The sequence below is a fragment of the Bubalus bubalis genome, chromosome 2 (genome assembly GCF_019923935.1).
Source record: "Bubalus bubalis isolate 160015118507 breed Murrah chromosome 2, NDDB_SH_1, whole genome shotgun sequence".
Lineage (NCBI taxonomy): Eukaryota > Metazoa > Chordata > Mammalia > Artiodactyla > Bovidae > Bubalus > Bubalus bubalis.
Genome location: NC_059158.1, coordinates 17069749 through 17094422, shown reverse-complemented (window position 1 = coordinate 17094422; position 24674 = coordinate 17069749). Strand labels below are relative to the sequence as shown.

At 38.5% G+C, this 24674-nt stretch overlaps 1 protein-coding gene across 1 annotated transcript; it reads left to right on the top strand.

Annotated features, from left to right (window-relative positions):
* The first annotated feature begins 10667 nt into the window (after window positions 1-10667).
* LOC102412560 (chorionic somatomammotropin hormone 1-like) lies at window positions 10668-22580 on the top strand. The gene is given in 6 exon segments (XM_025266243.3): window positions 10668-10752; window positions 10755-10853; window positions 17509-17693; window positions 19299-19406; window positions 21435-21614; window positions 22242-22580. Coding segments are annotated over 6 exon segments (825 nt in total). The 5' UTR covers window positions 10668-10682; the 3' UTR covers window positions 22425-22580.
* Window positions 22581-24674: the final 2094 nt, after the last annotated feature.

The following is a 24674-nucleotide window of genomic DNA, read 5'->3' as shown; positions in this document are numbered from 1 at the left end:
GCTTCTGAATAACCAGCAAATTGCAGAAGAAATCAAAAAAGAAATCAAAATATGCATAGAAACAAATGAAAATGAAAACATGACAATGCAAAACCTATATGGAATTCAGTAAAAGCAGTGCTAAGGGGAAGGTTCATAGCAATACAACCTTACCACAAGAAACAAGAGAAAAATCAAATAAATGACCTAACTTTATACCTAAAGTAACTAGAAAAAGAAGAAATGAAGAACCCCAAAGCTAGAAGAAGGAAAGAAATCATAAAAATTAGGGCAGAAATAAATGAAAAAGAAACAAAGGAGTCTATAGCAAAAATCAACAAAACTAAAAGCTGGTTCTTTGAGAAGATAAATAAAATAGACAAACCACTAGCCAGACTCACCTAGAAAAAAAAAAAAAAGAAGTATCAAATCAACAAAACTAGAAATGAAAATGGAGAAATCACAACAGATGACACAGAAATACAAAGGATCATAAGAGACTACTATCAGTAACTATATGACAATATAATGGACAACTTGGAAGAAATGGACAAATTCTTTGAAAAGTATAACCTTTCAAAACTGAACTATGAAGAAACAGAAAATCTTAACAGACTCATCACAAGTGCAGAAATTGAAAATGTCATAAAAAATCTTCCAACAAACAAAAGCCCAGGACCAGATGGCTTCACAGGTGAATTCTACCAAAAATTTAGAGAAGAGCTAACACCAATCCTACTCGAACTCTTCCAGAAAATTGCAGAGGAAGGTAAACTGCCAAACTCATTCTATGAGGTCACCATCACCCTAATACCAAAAGCAGACAAAGATGCCACAATAAAAGAAAACTACAAGCCAATATCACTGATGAACATAGATGCAAAAGTCCTCAACAAAATTCTAGCAAACATAATCCAACAACATATCAAAATGATCATACATCATGAACAAGTGGGCTTTATCACAGGGATGCAAGGATTCAATATTCACAAATCAATCAATATGATACACCACATTAACAAATTGAAAGATAAAAACCATATGATTATCTTAATAGATGCAGAGAAAGCCTTTGACAAAATTCAACATCCTTTTATGATAAAATCCCTCCATAAATCAGGCATAGAAGGAACATGCCTCAACATAATAAAAGCCATATGTGATAAACCAACAGCAAATATTATCCTCAATGGTGAAAAATTGAAAGCATTTCCCCTTTCAAGTCAGCAACAAGACAAGGGTGTCCACTCTCACCACTACTATTCAACATAGTTTTGTTAGTTTTAGCCACAGCAATCAGAGAAGAAAAAGAAATAAAAGGAATCCAGATTGGAAGAGAAGTAAAACTCTCACAGTTTGCATATGATATGATCCTCTACATAGAAAATCCTAAAGACACCACCAGAAAACTACTAGAGCTAATCAATGAATATAGTAAATTTACAGGATATAAAATTAACACACATAAATATCTTGCAATCCTATACACTAACAATGAGAAAACAGAAAGAGAAATTAAGGAAACAATTCCATTCACCATTGCAACAAAAATAATAAAATACTTAGGAATAAATCTACCTAAAGAAACCAAGACCTATATATAGAACTATAGAACACTGATGAAAGAAATCAAAGATGACACAAATAAATGGAGAAATATACCATGTTTATGGATCAGAAGAATTAATATAGTGAAAATGAGTATACTACCCAAAGCAATCTATAGATTCAATACAATCCCTATCAAGGTATCAACAGTAATTTTCATAGAACTAGAACAAATAATTTCATAATTTTATGGAAATAAAACAAACCTCGAATAGCCAAAGCAATCTTGAGAAAGAAGAATGGAGTGGGAGGATCAACCTGCCTGACTTCAGATTATACTACAAAGTTACAGTCTTCAAGACAGTGTACTGGCACAAAGACAGAAATATAGATCAATGGAACAAAATGGAAAGCCCAGAGATAAATCCATGCACCTATGGACACTTATCTTTGACAAAGGAGGCAAGTATATACAATAGAGAAAAGACAATCTCTTTAACAAATGGTGCTGGGAAAACTGGTTTACCACCTGTAAAAGAATGAAACTAAAACAATTTCTAACAACATACACAAGGATAAACTCAAAATAAATTAAAGATCTAAATGTAAGACCAGAAACTATAAAACTCCTAGAGGAAAACATAGGCAAAACACTCTCCTACATAAATCACAGCAGGATCCTTTATGACTGACCTCCCAGAGTATTGAATATATGAGCAAAAATAAACAAATGAGACCTAATTAAACCTTAAAACTTTTGCACAGCAAAGGAAACTATAAGCAAGGTGAAAAGAAAGCCTTCAGAATGGGAGAAAATAATAGCAAACCAAGCAACTGACAAAGAATCAATCTCAAAAATACACAAGCAGCTCATGCAGCTCAATAACAGAAAAATAAACGACCCGATCAAAAAATGGGCCAAAGGACTAAACAGACATTTCTCCAAAAAGGCATACAGATGGCTAACAAAGACATGAAAAGATGCTCAACATCACTCATTATCAGAGAAATGCAAACCAAAACCACAATGAGGTACCATCTCATGCTGGTTAGAATGGCTGCTATCAAAAAGTCCGCAAACAATAAATGTTGGAGAGGGTGCAGAGAAAAGACAACCCTCTTACACTGTTGGTGGGAATGCAAACTAGTACAGCCACTAAGGAGAACAGTATGGAGATTCCTTTAAAAACTGAAATAGAGATGCCATATAGCCCAGCAGAGGATGTGACGGTTGGATGGCATCTGACTCAATGGACACAAGTTTGAGTAATCTCCGGTTGGTGATGGACAGGGAGGCCTGGCATGCTGCAGTCCACAGGGTCACAAAGAGTCAGACAGGACTGAGCAACTGAACTGAACTGACAACCCAGCAATCCCACTGCTGGGCATACACAGTGAGGAAACCAGAATTGAAAGAGACACGTGTACCCCAATGTTCATCACACCACTGTCTACAATAGCTAGGACATGGAAGCAACCTAGATGTCCACTGGGAGATAAATGGATAAGAAAGTTGTGGTACATATGCACAATGGAATGCTACTCAGCTATTAAGAACATATTTGAATCAGTTCTAATGTGATGGATGAAACTGGAGTGTACTATACAGAGTGAAGTAAGTCAGAAAGAAAAATACCAATACAGTATATTAATGCATATATATATATATGGACTTTAGAAAGATGGTAATGATGACCCTATAAGTGAGACAGCAAAAGAGATACAAAGAACAGACTTTTGGACTCTGTGGGAGAAGGCGAGGGTGGGATGATTTGAGAGAATCGCATTGAAATATATATATTACCATGTGTGAAATAGATCACCGGTCCAAGTTCGATGCATGAAACAGGACACTCAAAGCCAGTGCACTGGGACAACCTGAGGGATGGGATGGGGAGTGAGTTGGGAGAGGGTTTCAGGGTGGGGGACACATGTACATCCATGGCTGATTCATGTCAATGTACTGCAAAAACCACTACAAACTACTGCAAAAACAATACTACAGTATTGTAAAGTAATTAGCCTCCAATTAATATAAGTAAATTAATTTAAAAAATAGACATATCTGAGTCTTCAATTTCCCTTAGAAAACATTTCTTACCATGAGGCATAGGAATTTGCCTTTGTAAGAAAGACAAAATTAAATACATAATTACTTTCTTTGATACAAATGTAATATTCAGAATATAACCACATGGATTTGAATATACCTATAGGAAGACCATATCTCACAAATATACTTTTGGGTTGCTTAACCGTGGCCAAACAAGAATGGAATATAGCGCTCGTTCATTTGTTGGCATGTACTACACTAAAACTGGATTTCCCAGGGGGCTAAGTGGTAAAGAATTTGCCTTCCAATGAAGGAGATGCAGCTTCAGTCCCTAGGTTGGTAAGATCCCCTGGAGAAGGAAATGGCAACCCACTCCAATATTCTTGCCTGGGAAATCCCATGGACATAGAAGCCTGGTGGGTTACAGTCCATCAGGTCGAAGAGTCAAACATGACTGAAGAAACAGAGCACACAACAGCTTGTTTTAAACCTGCCTTTTCTTAATCTTGATATTCTTGGGTTCGCTTGCAGAGAAAGCAACAGGAACTTTTGAGAGAAGAAATGTCCCGGAGCATAATAGTTTGCTGCAGAAGTTTTCAGATCCTGAACTATGCAAACAAACATTCTGATTATCCCAGAGGATGCAACGGTTAGCAGTAGAATCCTCCTTAACCAAAGGATTGCACCAGTAGATTTTTGTTGTTGTTAAATGAAAGTCCTTTAGATATATTTATTTTCTGATGTGTCTCTTCCGTGTGGCCATGGCCTCTTTTGGTTATGCCCATTTAGTAGTTTCTAATCCCCTCCTCTTTCTTTTTGTTCAAAAGTCAAAATTATCACACATCGTCTATAATTACTACATTCAATTTTGTAAAATAAAATAGTACATAAACACTGGGGGAAAAAATGAGTACAGACGCTAAGCTTTAATTTTTTTTTTCTGTTTACATGTCATAGATCATTCCTAATTGGATAGTAATGTTTTTAGACTCAAGGGTCTTACCAATATTTTTCATTTTTGTTTTTATTGAAATTGCTCCCATCACACTCACATGTCATTCATTTCAGTTCAGTCACTCAGTCATGTTTGACTCTTTGCAACCTCATGAACTGCATCATGGCAGTCTTCCTTGTCCATCACCAACTTCCCTGTGCATCACCAACACCATCACCAGCTCAGTCATGCCTGACTCTTTGTGACCCCACGGACTATACAGTCCTTGGAATTCTCCAGGCCAGAATACTAGAGTTGGTAACATTTCCCTTCTCCACGGGATTTTCCCAACCCAGGGATCACACCCGGGTCTCCCACATTTCAGGCGGATTCTTTACCACCTGAGCCATAAGGGAAGCCCAAGAACACTGGAGTAGGTAGCCTGTCCCTTCTCCGTGGATTTTCCTGACCCAGGAATCAAACTGGGGTCTTCTGCAATGCAAGCAGATTGTTATTATCCACACGTCATTAGGATCATTACATTACATAATTATAATAGCAAGCACCATGGGCATTAACAGGTATGAGGACTAACAAAACAGTCTCTTCTGAGTGTTAACTCACTTGAAGGGAGCTGCAAGGAGCCAGTTGCAGCGGGCCCCCAGCCCTGGGGTCACTACTCAGCCAGCTGTTGGCACCGATATTGATGTTTTATAAGAGAAAAAGGCATTCCTACAGGAGTTAATTAAGTGGGAATAATTTGGGTAAAAGTTCATATGTGCCAATGTTCCATGAAAGACATTGCAGAGGACCTTGATTTGAAAGATCACAGGGCTCCCTTGTGGCACAGTGGTAAAGAATCTGCCACTGATGCAGGAGACACAGGTTTGATCCCTGGTCTGGGAAGATCCCACGTGGCAAGGAGCAATGATAAGCCCTTGTGCCACAACAGTTGAGCCTGTATTCTAGAGCCCTGGAACTGCAACTACTGAAGCCCACAAGCTTAGAACCTGTGCTCCACAACAAGAGAAACCACTGCCATGAGAAGCCTGCACACTGCAACCAAGAGTAGCCCCTACTCATCACAACTAGAAAGAAGCCCAAGCAGCAATGAAGACATAGCACAGACAAAAATAAATCAATAATGTTATAAAAAAAGATTATAAAGTCTCTTTCAAATCTAAAATCATCTGTGATTGTTAACAATACATTCTGTGAAGGTTTTTTTTTTTTTTCATTATATGTGGTGTTTTCTCAAAAAGACTACAGAGCCTTTTAGGGTAGAATATATATGTTTCACTTATTTGTATCCCATGGACTAAATATTGCAATGTTCTATCAAAGAGGTGTTTGCAGCATATATTTAAACATTATTAATTACCCCCTGTGTTATAGCATGAGTGATATAGACAAAAATGTCTTTAATATAAGATGATCCCAGTCACAGTATTTTCTCAGTGTTTAGCCATCTGAAGGCTGTTCTCAGTTATCCCAATTTGATGTTGCTTTTTATCAATTATCATGACATGGAACAGTTTGGGAAACTTCAAGGCACTTTCCCATTTATAATGAAATATAAGCTAACTGTTAGGATTTGGTAAAAGTACTGCTTCTGGTATCATTGGAAGCACTGATCTGTCACCTAAAAGTGTTTAGGTAGAAATGAATGATTTCTTGATAAGAATCTGCCTGAGTTCAAAAGAAATTTGCAACACGTGAGGCACTTACACAGCGATGGCAGAAAATATGCTACCTAATGAAAGCCTAAATAATAATCAAGAATCTAGTGGTGAGTTTTCTTGCCACTTCTGCTCAAGAATTGTGGATCTTCTGTTTCAAATGAGGGTAGGAAGCAGTATAGAGTTGCCCCATATGTGGTAGCATGAAAAATTTTCATTTCTATATCTACAGGAAAGTATATTGAGAAAAACTGGTTAAGTGGCTGTCATAAAAGATGATCACTGAATAACTTCATAGCTCTGATTATCCTTTTCTTGATCAACTCACACACACCCTTTGTTCTGTCTCCACCGTCAGATTTCCACAAAGGGCAGATTTGGTTCAAACACAATGCTGCCTATTACAGGGTGCACACATCCGATAATTCTTATGAGTAACATCATTTGTCCACTGAACAAATTAAGGATATTAAGAAACCTGATGCAGTAGAAACATCGTATTTGTTCCAGGCAGTTGGCATTCACAGTTTAGAAATTTCCCTGTTTTCTTTTAAATAATTATACTTTTTAAGAACCGAATTATGAAACATACCAAGAGTCTCTATAAAGAGCATTGCATGCAGCATTTTCATTTAATTGAAAATAAGCAAACTCTTGATTGCTTAGTGAAATTGTCACTTCCAGTGGCTTTTCTCCCCTGAAGAATATTCCTCCTAGTACTAAAATTGCAAAAGATATAAATTGATGAAAGAAAAAAAGTCTTACACAGTTATTCTGTCTTAGAGAATCTCATTGAGTACCTCAAAGGTTTAATATTCCATTGCTAATGGTCAAAATCAAGTTCATCTCTCAGGTGAACGTCAACAGAAAATCTTCTTCTGGCTTCATAATTCATTTAAAACATTGTAGTATTTCTCAAATGTCTAGTTATGCAATCAGTATCTAAAAAAATTCTTTCTTAAGAGTTAGTGAGAGATTGAAGAAACCTCTGAACTCACTCATGTTTACAAATGCAGTCATAACTAGTCAGTTTATTAAGCAAAGAGAAGTGGCCCAGGGCTGAGTATTCACAATCAAACAACAAACCTTCAAAGATTGTCGCTGCTACCCTTACACAATAAACACCACACACTGTACATCGTGGGGGCCTGAATTAATTTGGAAATCATAAAATGTCCATGCAAAGTTACAAAATGGATGCAGGTAACAAGAAAAATACATTCCACTAATATTCCAGTTGTGTTGGAAAGAAGATCTCCACAGCTGCTGTTTTTCAAACTTTCACCAATAAGAAAGCAAGGTTCATGGGATTCCAAAAGGTCTTGCTGTCCCCAAATCTCCCTCCAGAGTAAAACTGGCACCAAATAGAAGCAGGTAAGCACCAGGCAACACATACCAAAAATCAATGACTCCTGAAAATTTAAAGCAAACTTAAATACCTACTCACCCACAATAAGCCAGTCATAGATCTTTGTTTCTGTGTCTTCAGTAAACTCTCATCTCATTAGAGATGCCTGAAAAAGTCTGGAAGGAGAAATGAAGGGATGTGTGTACATCCCTCATCATCTTTGGTTTCAGGCAATCTGTAATCATTGTAAATTGCTAACAACTAAAAAGGTGTTTACAAATATCAACAGAAATAACCTAAACAAAATCAGAGCCAAGGTTTGCACTTCTATTACTTACCACTGTTTGGACTGGGAATTATTAAATGTCATAGATTAAATAATCACTGACAATCAGAAACTAGATTCACCTTCCACATACGAAAAGCTTGCCAACAAATGAATTTCTCCCCTTATTGACAAAAACAGATACGGCTATCTATATGGCAGCAACTTATCTCTATCCTCTTGGCATTGCATACATAATCCCCAAGTAATATGATTTATAAGACACCTGTCAGGGAAAACTTAAGGAAGATTAGAAGATGATAAAAAGATAACTTTAAATTTTAGCACTAAATTCAAGATCAAAATTGAATTAGTTTATGATAGATTTCACAAGAACATTCTAGATTATATAAATTTTCAAAACATGCAGATATATCACTAAGCAGTCACTTATAATTTTCAAAATACTGTTTTAAAGTATATGTTCTATTATCAAAAGGAATTTGGAACCTTCTATTATCTAAAACTGGATCCAAAATACTATTCCTAGGGCATAAAAGAGGAAAAAGCAAGAATGAACCTTTTGAGTCACACCAGCCCTTCCCCAAGGTAGCAGTAAAATGGAGTGAAAACTGGACTCTCTTGATGAACACACATGGGCTCTAATCCAGGTGTGGCCAGAGGTATAACTTGCATGACTCAGGGCAGGAGATTCAACCTCTCTGGTTTTCTGTGTTTTTTGTTGTTGTTGTTGTTGTTGTTGTTGTTTTTTGTTTGTTAGTTTGTTTTAATTCCTTTTGTATTTGACAACTGTTTACTGAATGATTCATCAGCACCAGATTCTTCATTACAGGATGAACATACTTAAATAAACAGGACAGGCGAGCCACTGATTTCAGTAAGTTTATATTCTAGCAGAAAATACAGATACTTGAACACGAAACAGCAATCTGGAAGAAATGTTGAAATAGAAAGGATTGACATTGTGAGAGCACAGAGAAGGGAAACTAGGTCAAAGGAACTTGGCTCCTAGTCCAACAGTTAGGAATCACTGTCCAAAGAACTGATGCAGAAGCTAAAAATCTAAAAGATACATGGGAGGAAGCTGAGGAAATTATAGGAAGAAACATTCTAGGCAAAAAAACAAAAGAGGGAAGACGGTGGAGGATGATGGTGTTTTCGGGGAACAGGTAAGGTCTGGTGTAGCTGGACTGGAGAGAGAAGAGAGAAGACAGGCCAGGAGTGAAGCTGAAGCCCAGACAAGGGCAAGATCTAGGAGAGACCCAAGAAGAGTGAGAAAGAAAGTAGACTTTCTTCTAAAGACAAGAGTCACCCATCCAAGGGTTTAAGGAGCAGAAACAAAACTATAATTGCATTTTTAAAGAAAAGTCTGGCTGAAGAACAGAGCCAGTATTAGACAGAACTAAAGGGGATCCCAGGGATATTAGGGGAGTGGGGCTCTTCCAGGAGATGGACAGAGCAGTTTGTGATAGAAGGTCTGGAAAGAAAAGGACAGCTCACTAAAAGATTTAGGAAAAATAATGGTTAAAATCTACATCAAAATCTAATATGTAGGAAGTGTATGGAAAGCAAGAGAGAAAGTTCTCTACCTTCAAAATAATGATATTTATCCCTGCCATGTATGGTTGTGACATACATTTATAAAAATATAAATGTGACAGTGCATATAACATTAGGTGTCTTATACTGCCTAATGCACAGTACAGTAGAAACTAAAAAATATATATATATTTTCAAAGTGAAAAGAAATTTCTTGCTTCTCACAAGCAAGAGAGCTGAATTTTTTTCTGGGTCAAATCCCTTATCTTTGACTCTTTCATTGCATGCAAACACTGTTGCCCATCAATGCAACGGGAAAAGAATGTGACAAGATATTGTCTTGATGTGGAAAGAGCCTGTATGGACTCCTGCAGATATGAATGCTCCAGCTTTACAACTTGGCAGCCAATAAAAAATTTATTTGAGAATATATCTGAATGAGTTTGGTGAGATTTATCACTTAAATTTATGAAGATGGTAAAGACTATGAGTTTGTATTCTTTTCTATGCAGTCTGTTTTTATTCTTAAGGGTTGCGCCTTCCTGATAAAACCCACTGGGACTGAGTAAAAAGTCTTGAGACACTGAACAGTTTGCATCTCCAGTGGCTAAGACAAAATTCTTTGTGACGATGCTGCAGAATTGCAGCAGACCCTCACACAAGGTATACATAGATGGAGTTGGCCACCCACTGACCTCCCTGAACAGAAGGGTACAGGAAATCCATCCCAGGGCAGAGGAAGCCTGTCCTAGTTCTTTAACCGTAGACATAGACCACCACTACCACTGAGGAAGAGTGTGGTTTTTCTGTAATAAACGTTAACACACATAAATTTAGAGGTTAAATTTTAACACAAGTCAAAATTGAGATAGTAAGAGAATAGGATAGGTAGGGTAGCCTATATATAGGCTTCCCAGGTGGTACTGGTGGTAAAGAACCCACCTGTCAATGCAGGAGAGGTAAGAGACACCGGTTTGATCCCTGAGTAGGGAAGACCCCCTGGAGGAGGGCATAGCAACCCATTCCAGTATTCTTGCCTGGCAAATCCTCCTGAACAGAGGAGCCTGGTTTCTACAGTCCATAGGGTCTCAAAGAGTTGAATACACCTGAAACAACTTAGCACGCCCGCATAGGGTGTGTACAGATACTGAAATTTTCTATTGCACAGTGCACTGGTCACTTGAAGGCCACCATCGCTGTGATCTTTCCCTATTGCTCTTATGCAGGCACCAGCATTGATAAGAGAGAATAAGGTAAGAGAGAAGCAGTGAAAACTCCACCCCCAGGGTGTGCCTAGTCAGTAGCACCCTATTTCTATGGTTACCAGGTTTTCCTCCTTAGGCATTCCCCAGCACAGATTTCCTCCATTCTGTCCTGTTGGGCCATCTCCCATCAGCAGCAGTCCTCATCCTGGGATTTCTCTCCAATCCTCATGGCTCCAGCATCCAGCCACCGTGGTCATCAGTGGCTTTGCGACCTTGTTCGAGGTATATAAGCCTATGGCATAGATTATCTGTGTGGTTCCACTCCATCTGGACTGTCACAGATCAGCTACTTCACTCTCCAAAAGCCTCAAATGCCTCCCTTCTGCCCAACCAATTGCCCCGAATGCTGGGATCTCTCCCCTGCTTCAGCTCCCTGACCCCCTGGTGCAAATTGATTCTGCTTGCTTTCCCTCCTCCTTCTATCCTTCAGCCTATTGAGTTTTGCATGAATCTATGATTTCGTTTCCAGTGGTCAGGAACTCCTGATATATCCCTAGAGGTACTAAAATGTGCATTAATTTCTTTTTTTCACACCATCCTTGTAGAGAAGGGGGACAAGAAGAAGCAAATGTAGAAAAATATGGAAACCTATTGAAAATGTGTTCATTTCTTATTTCCCCAGTATCTGTCGACTCCCCCATCCTGCAACACAAATTAATGCAGCTGACGTTTTCCTAGACTTTTCTCTAGGTACAGAGAGTGGGGGACAGTCTCTAGGTGCAGCATACAGGGCTTCTCATTGTGGTGGCTTTTCTTGTTACAGAGTACAGGCTCTAGGTACACAGGCTTCAGTAGTTGTGATATGGGGCTCAGTACTTACAGTTCCTAGGCTCTAAAGCACAGGCTCAATAGTTGTGGTGCATGGAACTAGTTGCTCTGTGACATGGGAGATCCTCCCAGATCAAGAATTGAACTCATGCCTTCTACATTGGCAGGCTGATTCTTTACCACTGAGCTTCCAGGAAAACCCTGTACATGAATTCTAGATGCATCCATGGAGAGAGATGTACTCCATGTCCACTTACTCCTCCACCATCTTGTTGACCCCAATGTATGTATGTCTTAGAAAATATTTTCCTTTTCTATTGAGTTCAGTAACAAACTCATCACCTCACAGGTTTACTGTTTATTTTTTTTGTAAAGAACATATAAGCTCCATTGTCTTAGGCAATTTCAATTATACAGCACAATCTTATCCCTTATAGTCACCACGCTCTACATTAGAGCTTCAGACCTCATTAAATGAGAATGTGTAACCTTTTAGAAATCTCTCCTTATTTTCTGCACCCTCCAGCTCTTGGCAATCACTTTCCTGTTCTGTTTCTGAGTTCCAATTCTTTTTAGATTCCAGATAATTGAGATCATATGGTATTTCTCTTTCTCTGACTTATTTCACTTAGCATCAGGCTCTCCAGTTTTATCCATTTGCCACAAACGGTATAATTTCTCCCTTTTTTAAATGGCTAAATAATATTCATGCACACACACATATATACCATATCATTTTATTTTAATCTGTTCACCTGTTGACAGTATTGAGATTGTTCCTCTATCTTGGCTACTGTGAATAATGCTTCAGTGAACATGGGAGTACAAATATCTCTTTAAGATAATGATTTCACTTCCTTTGAATATATATCCAGAAGTAGGATTGTGGTTTCATTTTAGTCATTAAGTTGTGTCCAACTCTTGTGACATCATGGACTGTAGCCTGCCAGGCTTCTCTGTCCATGGGATTCTCCAGGCAAGAATACTGGAGTGGGTTGCCACTTCCTTCTCCAGGGGACCTTACCAACCCAGGAATCGAACCTGGGTCTTTGAGGTAAGCTTTGAGCTTTGAAGTAAGCCAGAAGTAGGATTAATGGATCATATAACATTACTCTTTTAAATTTCTTGAGGAATCTGCACAGTTGCTTTCCATGGGAGTTGCACCAATTCACACTCCCAGCAACAGTGCACAAGACCTACTGCTCTCCATACCCTCATCAACACATGTTATTAATATTTCTTACCTTTTTGCTAATGGCCACTCTAACAAGTATGGGGTAATATCGCTTGTGCTTTTGATTTGCATTTTCCTGGTAATTATTGATGTTGAGCACCTAGTCATATACCTCTTGGCCATCTGTATGTCTTATTTGGGGGAAAAATGTCTATTCCATAAAGCTGTAGCATATATTTTGTTTACTGTATTCCAATATGCAAAACTCAGTTGCCTATCCATACACCAATAGCAAACTATCTGAAAGAGAAATAAAGAAAACTATAAATATATAAATTAATTTAAAAAATGACATTTGCATCATAACATATACACAGGTCAACAAGCCAGAACAGAGAATCCAGAAAGAAGCACTCACCCATGTATTGTCAATTAATGTATGACAAAGGAACCAAGAATATCCAATGGGAAACGATGGTCTCAATAAATGGTAATGGGAAAACAGGATAGTTGTATGCAAAAAAATTAAACTGTACCAAAAACTGATTTAAAAGTTTAACATAAGACCTTAAACCATGAAACTCCTAGAAGAAAACATTGAGAGAATCTCCTTGACATATGTCTTTGAAATATTTTTTTTTGTTTCACACAAAAACCAAAGGCAGCAACTGAAAAAATAAACAAGTGGGACCACATCAAACTCAGAGGCTTCTGCACAGAAAAGGAACCCATCAACAAATCAAATGGCAACCTATAGAATGAAAGGAAATATTTGCAAATCACATATTTGATAAGGTCTTAATATCCAAAAATATATGAGATTCATACAACCGAAGAGCAGAAAACATAAATAAACCCAATTTTTTAATTTTATTTTATTTTTAAACTTTACATAACCGTATTAGTTTTGCCAAATATCAAAATGAATCCACCACATGTAAACCCAAATTTTTAAAAAATCAAAGGAAGAATAAGGGTTTTGTTAAATCTGGAGATTAGACTGTAGATGAGAGACACAGCAAGCTTTTCCTACCAGAACAACAAAAGCCTATGTCTTCCTTGCATTGCTTCCTTTCATGTCCACTCATCTTTTTGGCGATTATAGGTCTCAGTTCACATACTTCATCAAAAGCAATCACCCCACAGGGAGCTCTAATATGTGCTAGGAATAGCTCTAATATGTGCTAGCTTTTGTGCTACTGTACAAAAACTAACATTTACACAGTTACTAATTAGAAGCACAAGCTGGAATCAGGATTGCCAGGACAAATATCAATAACCTCAGATATGCAGACGACACCACCCTTATGGCAAAACTGAAGAGGAACTAAAAAGCCTCTTGATGAAAGTGAAAGAGGAGAGGGAAAAAGTTGGCTTAAAGCTCAACATTCAGAAAACGAAGATCATGGCATCTGGTCCCATCACTTCATGGGAAATGGATGGGGAAACAGTGGAAACAGTGTCAGACTTTATTTTTGGTGGCTCCAAAATCACTGCAGATGGTGATTGCAGCCATGAAATTAAAAGATGCTTACTCCTTGGAAGGAAAGTTATGACCAACCTATATAGCATATTGAAAAGCAGAGACATTACTTTGCCAACAAAGGTCCCTCTAGTCAAGGCTATGGTTTCTCCTGTGGTCAAGTATGCATGTGAGAGTTGGACTGTGAAGAAAGCTGAGCGCCAAAGAATCGATGCTTTTGAACTGTGGTGTTGGTGAAGACTCTTGAGAGTCCCTTGGACTGCAAGGAGATCCAACAAGTCCATTCTAAAGGAGATCAGTCCTGGGTGTTCTTTGAAGGACTGATGCTAAAGCTGAAACTCCAGTACTTTGGCCACCTCATGTGAAGAGTTGACTCATTGGAAAAGACTTTGAGGCTGGGAGGGATTGGGGGCAGGAGGAGAAGGGGACGACAGAGGATGAGATGGCTGGATGGCATCACCAACTCAATGGACATCAGTTTGGGTGAACTCCAGGAGTTGGTGATGGACAGGGAGGCCTGGCGTGCTGCAATTCGTGGTGTCACAAAAAGTCAGACATGACTGAGTGACTGAACTGAACTGAACTGAATGAGACAAATAAAGAGCAAGGTAATTAATTGTCAGTGTTTACCACTCCATTGTTCTCTATATTCTGTCTCAAAATTGAACCAGTTAGTAATGAAACATGAGTTAGGGTGTCTCAATAATATTTGGATAGAATATCTTTTAAAAATGGGAGCATTTATGGATATTAATTTGGGGGGATTTATTATTACTATTTTGATTGTATTCCTTTTAATTATATGCTACATCAAGTTAACAATTTACTATAAATATTAATACCAATGCAAAGACACATAGTACTGAAGTTACAGCAGCTATAAAAGGACAAAGACAAAATATGAGGCAGGAAGTGAAATTATAGAAAGTCAGCAATGGTATCAAAATAAGAGGCAGTATTGCATAGAGAGAAAGCTAACTTCTCAAAGTTGCTTGAGGCACCAAGAACAGCCAGATGTAAAAATCCAGATTAATTTGAATACCAGAAACTGGACCAAAAGGAAAATGAAGTTCAGAAAAATATGGTGTTGCTAAAAGCCAATATTTAGATAGCAAGAGGATAGGGTAGGACATCTGTAGATACTGAAATTCAGGAATATATGAAAGCAAATACATTAACAAGAATCAGGAAAAACAAAGAAGAAAAGGGTCTGAAAAATAAACCATCAAGAGGTTGGGTAGCCTGATCAAAAGAACAAGAGAATTGATAGGAAAACCAAAATACAAACACTTGTGTAAACAGGAGAACCAGATGATGCTCAGGAGAGAAAGCCTGGGACTTAGTGGACCAGAGAACAGAAGATTCCAGCATCAAGAACACAAACTCTGGAGCAGGGCTCATATCTATGAATTTCTGGGAAGAGCCCCAGTTTCAATGCTTGGGCACAATAGCACCTAAGATTGTTATAGGCAGAGAGTATAGCTTACTGGGAAACAGTGGATGACTATTTTGGGAGGCTCCAATATCACTACAGATAGTGACTGCAGCCATGAAATTAAAAGACGTTTACTCCTTGGAAGGAAAGTTATGACCCAACCTAGACAGCATATTAAAAAGCAGAGACATTACTTTGTCAAAAAGGTCCGCCTAGTCAAGGTTATGGTTTTTCCAGTGATCATGTATGGATGTGAGAGTTGGACTATCAAGAAACCTGAGCACCAAAGAATTGATGCTTTTGAACTGTGATGTCCGAGAAGATTCTTGAGAGTCCCTTGGACTGCAAGGAGATCCAACCAGTCCATCCTAAAGGAGATCCGTCCTGGGTGTTCATTGGAAGGACTGATGTTGAAGCTGAAACTCCAATACTTGGGCCACCCGATGCTGATTCACTTGAAAAGACCCTGATGCTGGGAGAGATTGAAGGCAGGAGAAAGGGACGACAGAGGATGAGACTCTGTCATCACCGACTCAATGGACATGAGTTTGGGTGCACCCCTGGGAGTTGGTGATGGACAGGGAGGCCTGGCATGCTGCAGTTCATGGGGTCACAAAGAGTCAGACATGACTGAGCAACTGAACTGAACTGAACACTGAGAAAAGGACAAAAGTGTTTATCAGTTTATTTTGCTCATTAAACTACAAAGTTAATGCATAGTTATCCATTGATAATTGATTCCTTCAGTTTACAGTGTGGATAACACACTGAGATCCTCTTCAGCCATATATTGGATATTTAGATCTGTTATATGATCACCAAAGTATACTTTAATAGAAAAAAATCCATATAGTTAGCTGTCTTCCAATAAATGATCAATTACATTCGGATTTATGATATTCTGCTATCCTTCAGTTCAATCTCTCAGTTGTGTCCAACTCTTTGCAACCGCATAAACTGCAGCATGCCAGGCTTCCCTGTCCATCACCAACTCCTGAAGTTTGCTCAAACTCATCTCCACTGATTCAGTGAGACCATCCAACCATCTCATCCTCTGTTGTCCCCTTCTCTACCTGCCTTCAATCTTGTCCAGCATCAGGGTCTTTTCCAATGAGTCAGTTCTTTGCATCAGGTGGCCACAGTATTGGAGCTTCAGCTTCAGCAACAGTCCTTCCAATGAATATTCAGGACTGATTTCCTTTAGGATTGACGGGTTTGATCTCCTTGCAGTCTGAGAGACTCTCAAAAGTCTTCTCCAACACCACAGTTCAAAAGCATCAATTCTTCAGTGCTCAGCTTTCTTTATGGTCCATTTCTCACATCCATACATGACTATTGGAACAACCACAGCTATACTTACTGCCTCCTATATAGTTTAATTTTTAAAAAGCACAAAGTTCCATGTAGGAATTAAGTGCATATTTCTCTTTATGCATAACACATGCATATACACACAGAAATATATATACACAAATATGCCTATGTTATATGAACTATTATTCTCCTTGCTTGTCCCAATAAGCTTAGATGTTCAGAGATACAGTCCCACAATTCTCAACTTAATTCTGCTTTTTGAGAGTCACTTCTTTTACTTTCATCACTTAATTTTAAATAACAATTTTATTCTTAGATACCATGGCAATATACAACTAAGAGAGGAAAAAACCTTAAAAATTCTAATGTTCTTCTTTTTCAGTCCCTAAGTCATGTCCAACTCTCTGTAACCCCATGGACTGCAGTATGCCAGGCTTCCCTGTCCTTCACTATCTCCTGGAGTTTGCTCAAACTCTTGTCCGTTATGTTGGTAATGCCATCCAACCATCTCATTCTTTGTTGCCCCAATCTCTTCCTGCCCTCAATCTTCCCTAGCATCAGGGTCTTTTCCAATAAGTTGGCTCATTGGATCAAATTCTGCTCAGGGCAACAGGGAGAGATGAGGCTTCCCTGGACAGGATGGCTTTTGCTAACCTCAGACTAACACATTATCTCAGAGTGGCTCATGTTTTTATTTATGCAGGGTTCTGCCTGCTCCTGCTGCTGGTGGTGTCAAATCTACTCTTGTGCCAGGGTGTGGAGGATTATGCACCATACTGTAAAAACCAACCTGGCAACTGCCGGATTCCCCTTCAAAGCCTGTTTGAGAGAGCAACATTGGTGGCTAACAACAACTATAGGCTTGCCAGGGAAATCTTCAATGAATTTGTAAGTACTGTACTTCTTGCTTATTTCCATAAGAAATCTTGGTGAAAGTGAGTGGGGTATATTATCCTTTAAACAAAAAGGCTGCATCAGCCAGACTTCAAATAACACACTTCCTAAGATGTGTAAATCGAAGAAAGGATCAATTTCATGAAATCTCAAAGATTCTTAAAGAGTGAAATATCTGCTTCAATTTTCTTTCAGTCATTTTAATTTTAAAATTTTCAAATAAATCTAAAGCACCTGTGTTCGTCATCTTGAAGGTGTGTGTTAGTCGCTCAGTCATGTCCTACTCTTTGCGACCCCATGGATTGTGGCATTCCAGGCAAGAATACTGGAGTGGCTTATCATGCTCTTCTCCAGGGGATCTTCCCAACCCAGGGATTGAACCCATGTCTCCTGCATTGCAGGCAGACTCTTTACCATCTGAGCCACCAGGGAATTTTGGAGTCCCATTAAATAATACCACTGACTCAGTGGATTAAACAACAGAAACCTATTTCCTCACAGTTCTGGGGACTAGAAGTCCTAGATCAGGGTGCCAGCAAGGTCCGGTTCTGGTAAGAACTCTCTCTTCCCAGGTTGGCTTCTTCCTGTGTCCTCACAGGTTGAGGGAGTGGAGAAGAGAGACAGAGGCAGAGACACAGAGACAGAAGAGAAATCTCTCTGGTGTTTCTCCTCATAAAGACACTAATCCTACTTGATCAGTGTCCCACCCTATGAGCTCATTTAAACTTAATTAATCTTCATAAAGGCCCTTTTCCAACCACAGTACATACTGAATCCATGTCAGGAAAACAAAATGATGATAGTTTTTTAAATGCTACTAAACATTGTTTTGTCTTCCCTGATAGCTCAGATGGTAAAGAATCCACCTGCAATGTGGGAGACCCTGGTTCGATTCTTGGGTAGGGAATATCCCCTGGAGAAGTGATAGGCTACCCACTCCAGTGTTCTTTGGCTTTCCTTGTGGCTCAACTGGTAAAGAATTTGCCTGCAATGCAGGAGACCTGGGTTTGATCCCTGGGTTGGGAAGATCCCCTGGAGAATGGAAAGGCTACCCACTCCAGTATTCTGGACTGGATTATTCCATGGACAACTCCATGGGGTTGCAAAGAGTTGGGCACAACTGAGCGACTTTCACTTCAAACATTGTTCTAAGATTGGCAATGAATAGGTTTAGAAGTACAATGGAAGGATTGGTTTAGAATTGGAATCAATTTTTCTCTTTCTGATGAAAGTACTTTGGAAGTTGTCTTTTAGATTGCTCAAGTAGCCCACTGTAGAGCAGACACTGATAAAAAATTGTGCTCATGTTGCTATTTGTGGTAATTTTAGCATTTGCTGTCCTACTATTAACTGGAAAGGATGAAATTAAACCTGGGAAGAGCAAAGAAGGGAAGAGTTTCAAGTTTAGAAAAATTAGGTGAAAAACAATTGTTTATAGTGATAATGGGAAAAAATAGGAAAAAGAATGATGTTTAATTGTTATGTAACCCTCATTAAAAAAATTATACATCTATCAGCTGTGTTAATATTCTGGTAATGAATTCATTTATTGAATGCCAAAATAACCCTAAGGAATTGAATGTGCTTGATCACTCCCAGAATACACAGTTTGGCAAGGGCAAAAACTTCACTTCCAAGGTCATCAACAGCTGCCACACCAAATCCATCACTACCCGTGATAACAAAGAAGCAGCTGCAAATACAGAGGTGAGGATTTTATCTGGGTTTTTCACTCGAGCAACTGAGACAGTGCACTCGTGTTACTAGGCTTTAGATTATTAGAGTAATGGTAACTGCACATGCAGAGAAATGTGGAGGAATACTAAGCAATCAAAGAGAAAATTACATTATGCAGTTGATAACATATGAATAGAATCAAGTGATGACTAAAGATCTATAGTAACAACAACAAAAAAAAAAAAAAACAGATCTATAAGTTCCCATGCAGATAACCTTAGTTTAACCAATGCATTAGGCCCAGGATTGCAGCTATTATACTGTATGAAAGCATGGGTTGGACGAAAATTCTATTTGTAAAATATATAAGGTTGGCAGAATTCATGGAAATATAAGAAACACAACCACAGTTTTGATTATTCCCTGTAACCAGTGATGCCTACACAGGAGTCACTGCTACACTGCACCATTTGAGACATTGCTTCTGACTTTCAAGGCTCTCCTGATTCTTCTGCTTCTCTGAAACCTACTTCATTATCATTCTCAATGACTCTTCTGTCACTTTTATTCTTAATTATGAGTCTCCTCCCCAAATGTCCTATAAAATATCATGTTTTGCTTCTCATGGTTGCAATAATTGTCTCTGTTCTGATGAAAACACAGTCTACAAATCAAGCCTCAATCATTTATCCCAGCCTCAACTGTTTTTCATTATAATTGCTCCTTTCTGATTCCCATATTAACCACAATCCTATCATTATTTAAAATATTTTCACATGCATCTCCTCTTAAATACAATCTGTTCTCTTACTAAAACTTTGTTAATAATATCAACATTCTTTCCATCAGCTTGGTATCTTAATAATGGAAATGATAAAATGAAGGAAGAAGGTCAAGGAGAAGGAGGATGTTTTTAATGAATTTAAAATAAATTTAAAATTTACTGAGGGCTATTACACTGCCATACAATTTATAAAGTGCTCTGTGTTCATTACTATGCTTAATCCTCACAAACAATCCTGTAGCACAGTAACTGTTATTACACTTCCTGAGATGAAGAAACCAAGGCTCAGAAAAGTTAAGGGATTCGCACCCATCACACAGGTAATAAGCAGTGAGTCTAGCTTTCATCCAACTCAGAGCTCTCACTCTTCATCTTTAAGCTACAAAACCCCCTTGAAAACTATGCTGCTCTCTGTATTTCATTACAGCTCCTTAGTCTCCCATTATATTTCTATTGCAATGTCTATTCACTTCTTCTCTGTCATTTCCTGTACCACTAAAGTATTTCATGCCCATCAAGAAATCAAGACTTTTAATTAGAGATATTCAGCCCCTGGGAGTTTCATGCCCAATCCTGGTAGTAGTGGACTGAGTGGAGGGGACCTTCCATTGTGAATCCCACTGATGCTGTTACTAAAGACAACACTGTGCCATTTTCTGCCCCTACACATGTCAATAGAAATACTGCTCTGATAGCAAATAGGACTGGTGTTGGTATGGACTGAGGAAAATGTGTTTAAGAATTTCATGTCTTCTTCATTATCTCTTTGTTCAAATATCATAAAACTACCAATCAGAAAATGAATACATTAAAGAATGATTTGATTCATTAATACAAATGAATCATCAGGTGAAAATGATGTGGGAATGGGTAGGATCCATGTTTCCTGGGTCAGGTACTCTAGGCCCATATTGAGTTCCAACAAAATATTTAGATTTCTCTCCCTGGACAAGCGAAGCATTCAAATATAAAAAAATTCACTGAGCAGATGGTCTAATTTCAGAGGGGAAAAGAAAATATTTCATGTTCTAAATTAGAACTCATCAAAAGGATGATTTAAGTGACAGTTTTTTTTTAAAGAATTTCAACAAAGTATAAACTAATAATATACATTTTATAATTTTATATCCTTAACATCTTTAAATTTTTTTGCATACACAGAGGAATAATAAACGGTTTTTTTATATGCTCAGCCTCCCTGAGCAAAAATCACATGTTACCAAGCCCACTGAATTTTGTTTATTTTAATGAGATTGTTTCCTGTGATTGTTTAGGACGAAGTCCTGTTTAGGTTGGTTATCAGTTTGCTCCACTCGTGGGATGAACCTCTGCATCAGGCAGTCACAGAGCTGCTGCGCTCGGAAGGAGCCTCACCTGATATCTTGGCAAGAGCTAAAGAGATTGGGGACAAGGCCAAAGTACTTCTAAAAGGTGTGGAAGAGATACAAAAAAGGGTGAGCCATCTCCTGAAGCCTTCTTTGATTTCCTTATGAAGGAAAGAAGATGACCTCTGAATTGAGGAATGAGTTTTGAAACATCTCACTTTGTAAGGACAAGATTCAGGCCTTCTATATTCTAATTGCTGTTATATAAAGCGAGAACCTAATCATTCATAATGCTAGATTCTATTGTAAGTGAATTAGAATTCAACTACAATTTTTGACAGGTGCAGCGTTCCCTGCATTGCACACAATTCCACCAAAAGCTAGCCTCTTGCTGGGCACATGTGGTTGAAATACTTTCATGGGTAATAGAACTGGAGCATAGAATTTATAAGAGTAATGTTTTCTTAAAAGCAGCCCAGGTGATCTGCTACTGAATGTCTGCTCATATTCTTTCTTTGTCCTCTTCAAAGTAAAGGATGAGAGTGGAAAGGAAGGGAAGAGAAAGTCAAAACCAAACTCATACTTGAGTTCTGCTTCTTGATTTTAGGTTGCTAATAGATTTTCCATACACTGGCTCCAAATTCATGTCTAGGGAGTTTCGTAAGTCTTCCCCAATCTTAATTTGATAATAAGAAGGAAGAAAGAAGAGCAAATACTAATAAAACTCATAAAATTCATTATCTTTTGGGTGCTTAGGTTCATCCTAGAGAGAAGAAGAACAAGATCTATCCAGTGTGGTCAGAAAAGTCCTCCCTGACAGCGGACGATGAGGATGTGCGCCAAACTGCCTTATATAGAATGTTCCACTGCCTACACAGGGATTCAAGTAAAATTAGCACCTACATCAATTTGCTTAAGTGCCGATTCACCCCATGCTAAGCCCACAATTAACCCAACCAATCCTGAGATGGTTAGTGATGATCCATCCCGTCAAAAGCTTCTTTGAGCTTTATAGCTATTTAATGCATGTTTGGGTGTAATGGGTCTCATCTGAAACAAAATAAACACAGATTCTGTAGAGATGTCAAAATCTAAGAAGGAAATTTGTCAATGTCTTTATCATCACTTAATAGAAAATCAAAATAAAATCCATCCCTACTTCTGAGAGAAAGAATTTTCCTATTAAAATTGGTCACAAATAGCAGGAACTGACATGACAAAGACCATTAAAGAGCTTACTAGAGAATCACACAAAATTATTCTGGGTCAAGTTATAAGAATCAAAGAATTAGATAATTACTCATTGTGCTGGTCATGCTACCAAGAAGACTGAATTCTGAGAATTCTTTATGAAAGCAAGCCACAAACTGTCAGCTGATTCTTATATTGTCACAGTGTTACAACAGACAATATAAGTGCTTTTCACATGGCAACCTAAATAGCATGAGGTTTACTGAACTGCCTAAAAATTGTTAGAATGCTGTCTTAATCCTTCTGGGCTGCTGTAACAAAATATCATAGAATTATAAACAGTAGAAATGGATTTTCGCAGTGTGATCAGATAAGGCCCTCTTTCCGTCTCACACTTCTTACTATATCCTCACATCAGGGAAAGGGCTAGAGAAACTCCATGTGTCTATTATATATAAAAGCAGTCATCTCATCCAGGAGGTTCCATCCTTCATCACCTCCATAGCTTCATCACCTCCCAAAGGCTCCACCTATGAAATACCATCACCATGGGAGTCAGGATTTCAACATATGAAGTTTCTGGGCGACACAAAGGTTGAAACCATAGCAGACACAAAGGTGAACTGGCTCTATCCTCCTCCAGTGGCTATCTTCACCCACACTCCACTGCAACCTCATTTCCTGCATCATCTTGCAAAAATTCCATACGTTCTATCACTCTGGGTTTAACAAGTCTAGCTTAGTTAAGTGTCAATTGTCCCCCACCTAGGGAGTCTGGACGATTGTCCAACTGATCACATAGAAACCAAGTAGCTAAGAAAGCTGGATTCATAAACACATTTATCTGAGAAGTGAGATACGATTCTGTCTTACTTTTAAAATAACTATCCTTGTCATTAATTATTTGGCCTTACACACATGCCCTAATAGGTCCCCAAATTATAAAATCATCCAAACAGACTGAGTCTCTACTGAGACTGAAGCAATGTGACTTGATTAGGGTTGCTCTGCTTATTCAGTTGCCTCCAAACAACCTGGTATGAGGGCCAATCTCTTGACTGGCTCTCCTAAGATTCAGTGATGTTGCTGGGCTGGTTTACAGCATCTTAGGGCTTTAGCAGTAATTCCTAGTAAACAGAAAATGGGAAATAAAAAGGTAGAAGGGAAAGGGGGGGTGAATAAGAGAGAAAGAAGAGAAAGAAGGAAGAAAAAGCAGCAAAAGGAAAGTGAGTCAAGGACTTGGGTAGTGAAGGATGAAATGCTGTTAGAACACTTTATTTTTAAGGAAGCAAATATATATGCATTTTTTTTAATGTCCTAAAAGCAAATATCTCATATTCCTTTTTATTTCCATTTTATCTTATTACCTCTTTTTTCTGAAATTGTCCTTTATATTCAATTCAGTTCAGCCACTCAGTCGTGTCCAACTCTTTGCAACGCCATGAATCGCAACACACCAGGCCTCCCTGTCCATCACCAACTCCCGGAGTTCACTCAGACTCACGTCCATTGAGTCAGTGATGCCATCCAGCCATCTCATCCTCTGTCGTCCCCTTCTCCTCCTGCCCCTAATCCCTCCCAGCATCAGAGTCTTTTCCAATGAGTCAACACTTCGCATGAGGTGGCCAAAGTACTGGAGTTTCAGCTTTAGCATCATTCCTTCCAAAGAAATCCCAGGGCTGATCTCCTTCAGATGGACTGGTTGGATCTCCTTGCAGTCCAGGGGACTCTCAAGAGTCTTCTCCAACACCACAGTTCAAAAGCATCAATTCTTCAGGGCTCAGCCTTCTTCACAATCCAACTCTCACATCCATACATGACCACAGGAAAAACCATAGCCTGGACTAGACGAGCCTTTGTTGGCAAAGTAATGTCTCTGCTTTTGAATATGCTATCTAGGTTGGTCATAACTTTCCTTCAAGGAGTAAGCATCTTTTAATTTCATGGCTGCATTCACCATCTACAGTGATTTTGGAGCCCCCAAAAATAAAGTCTGAC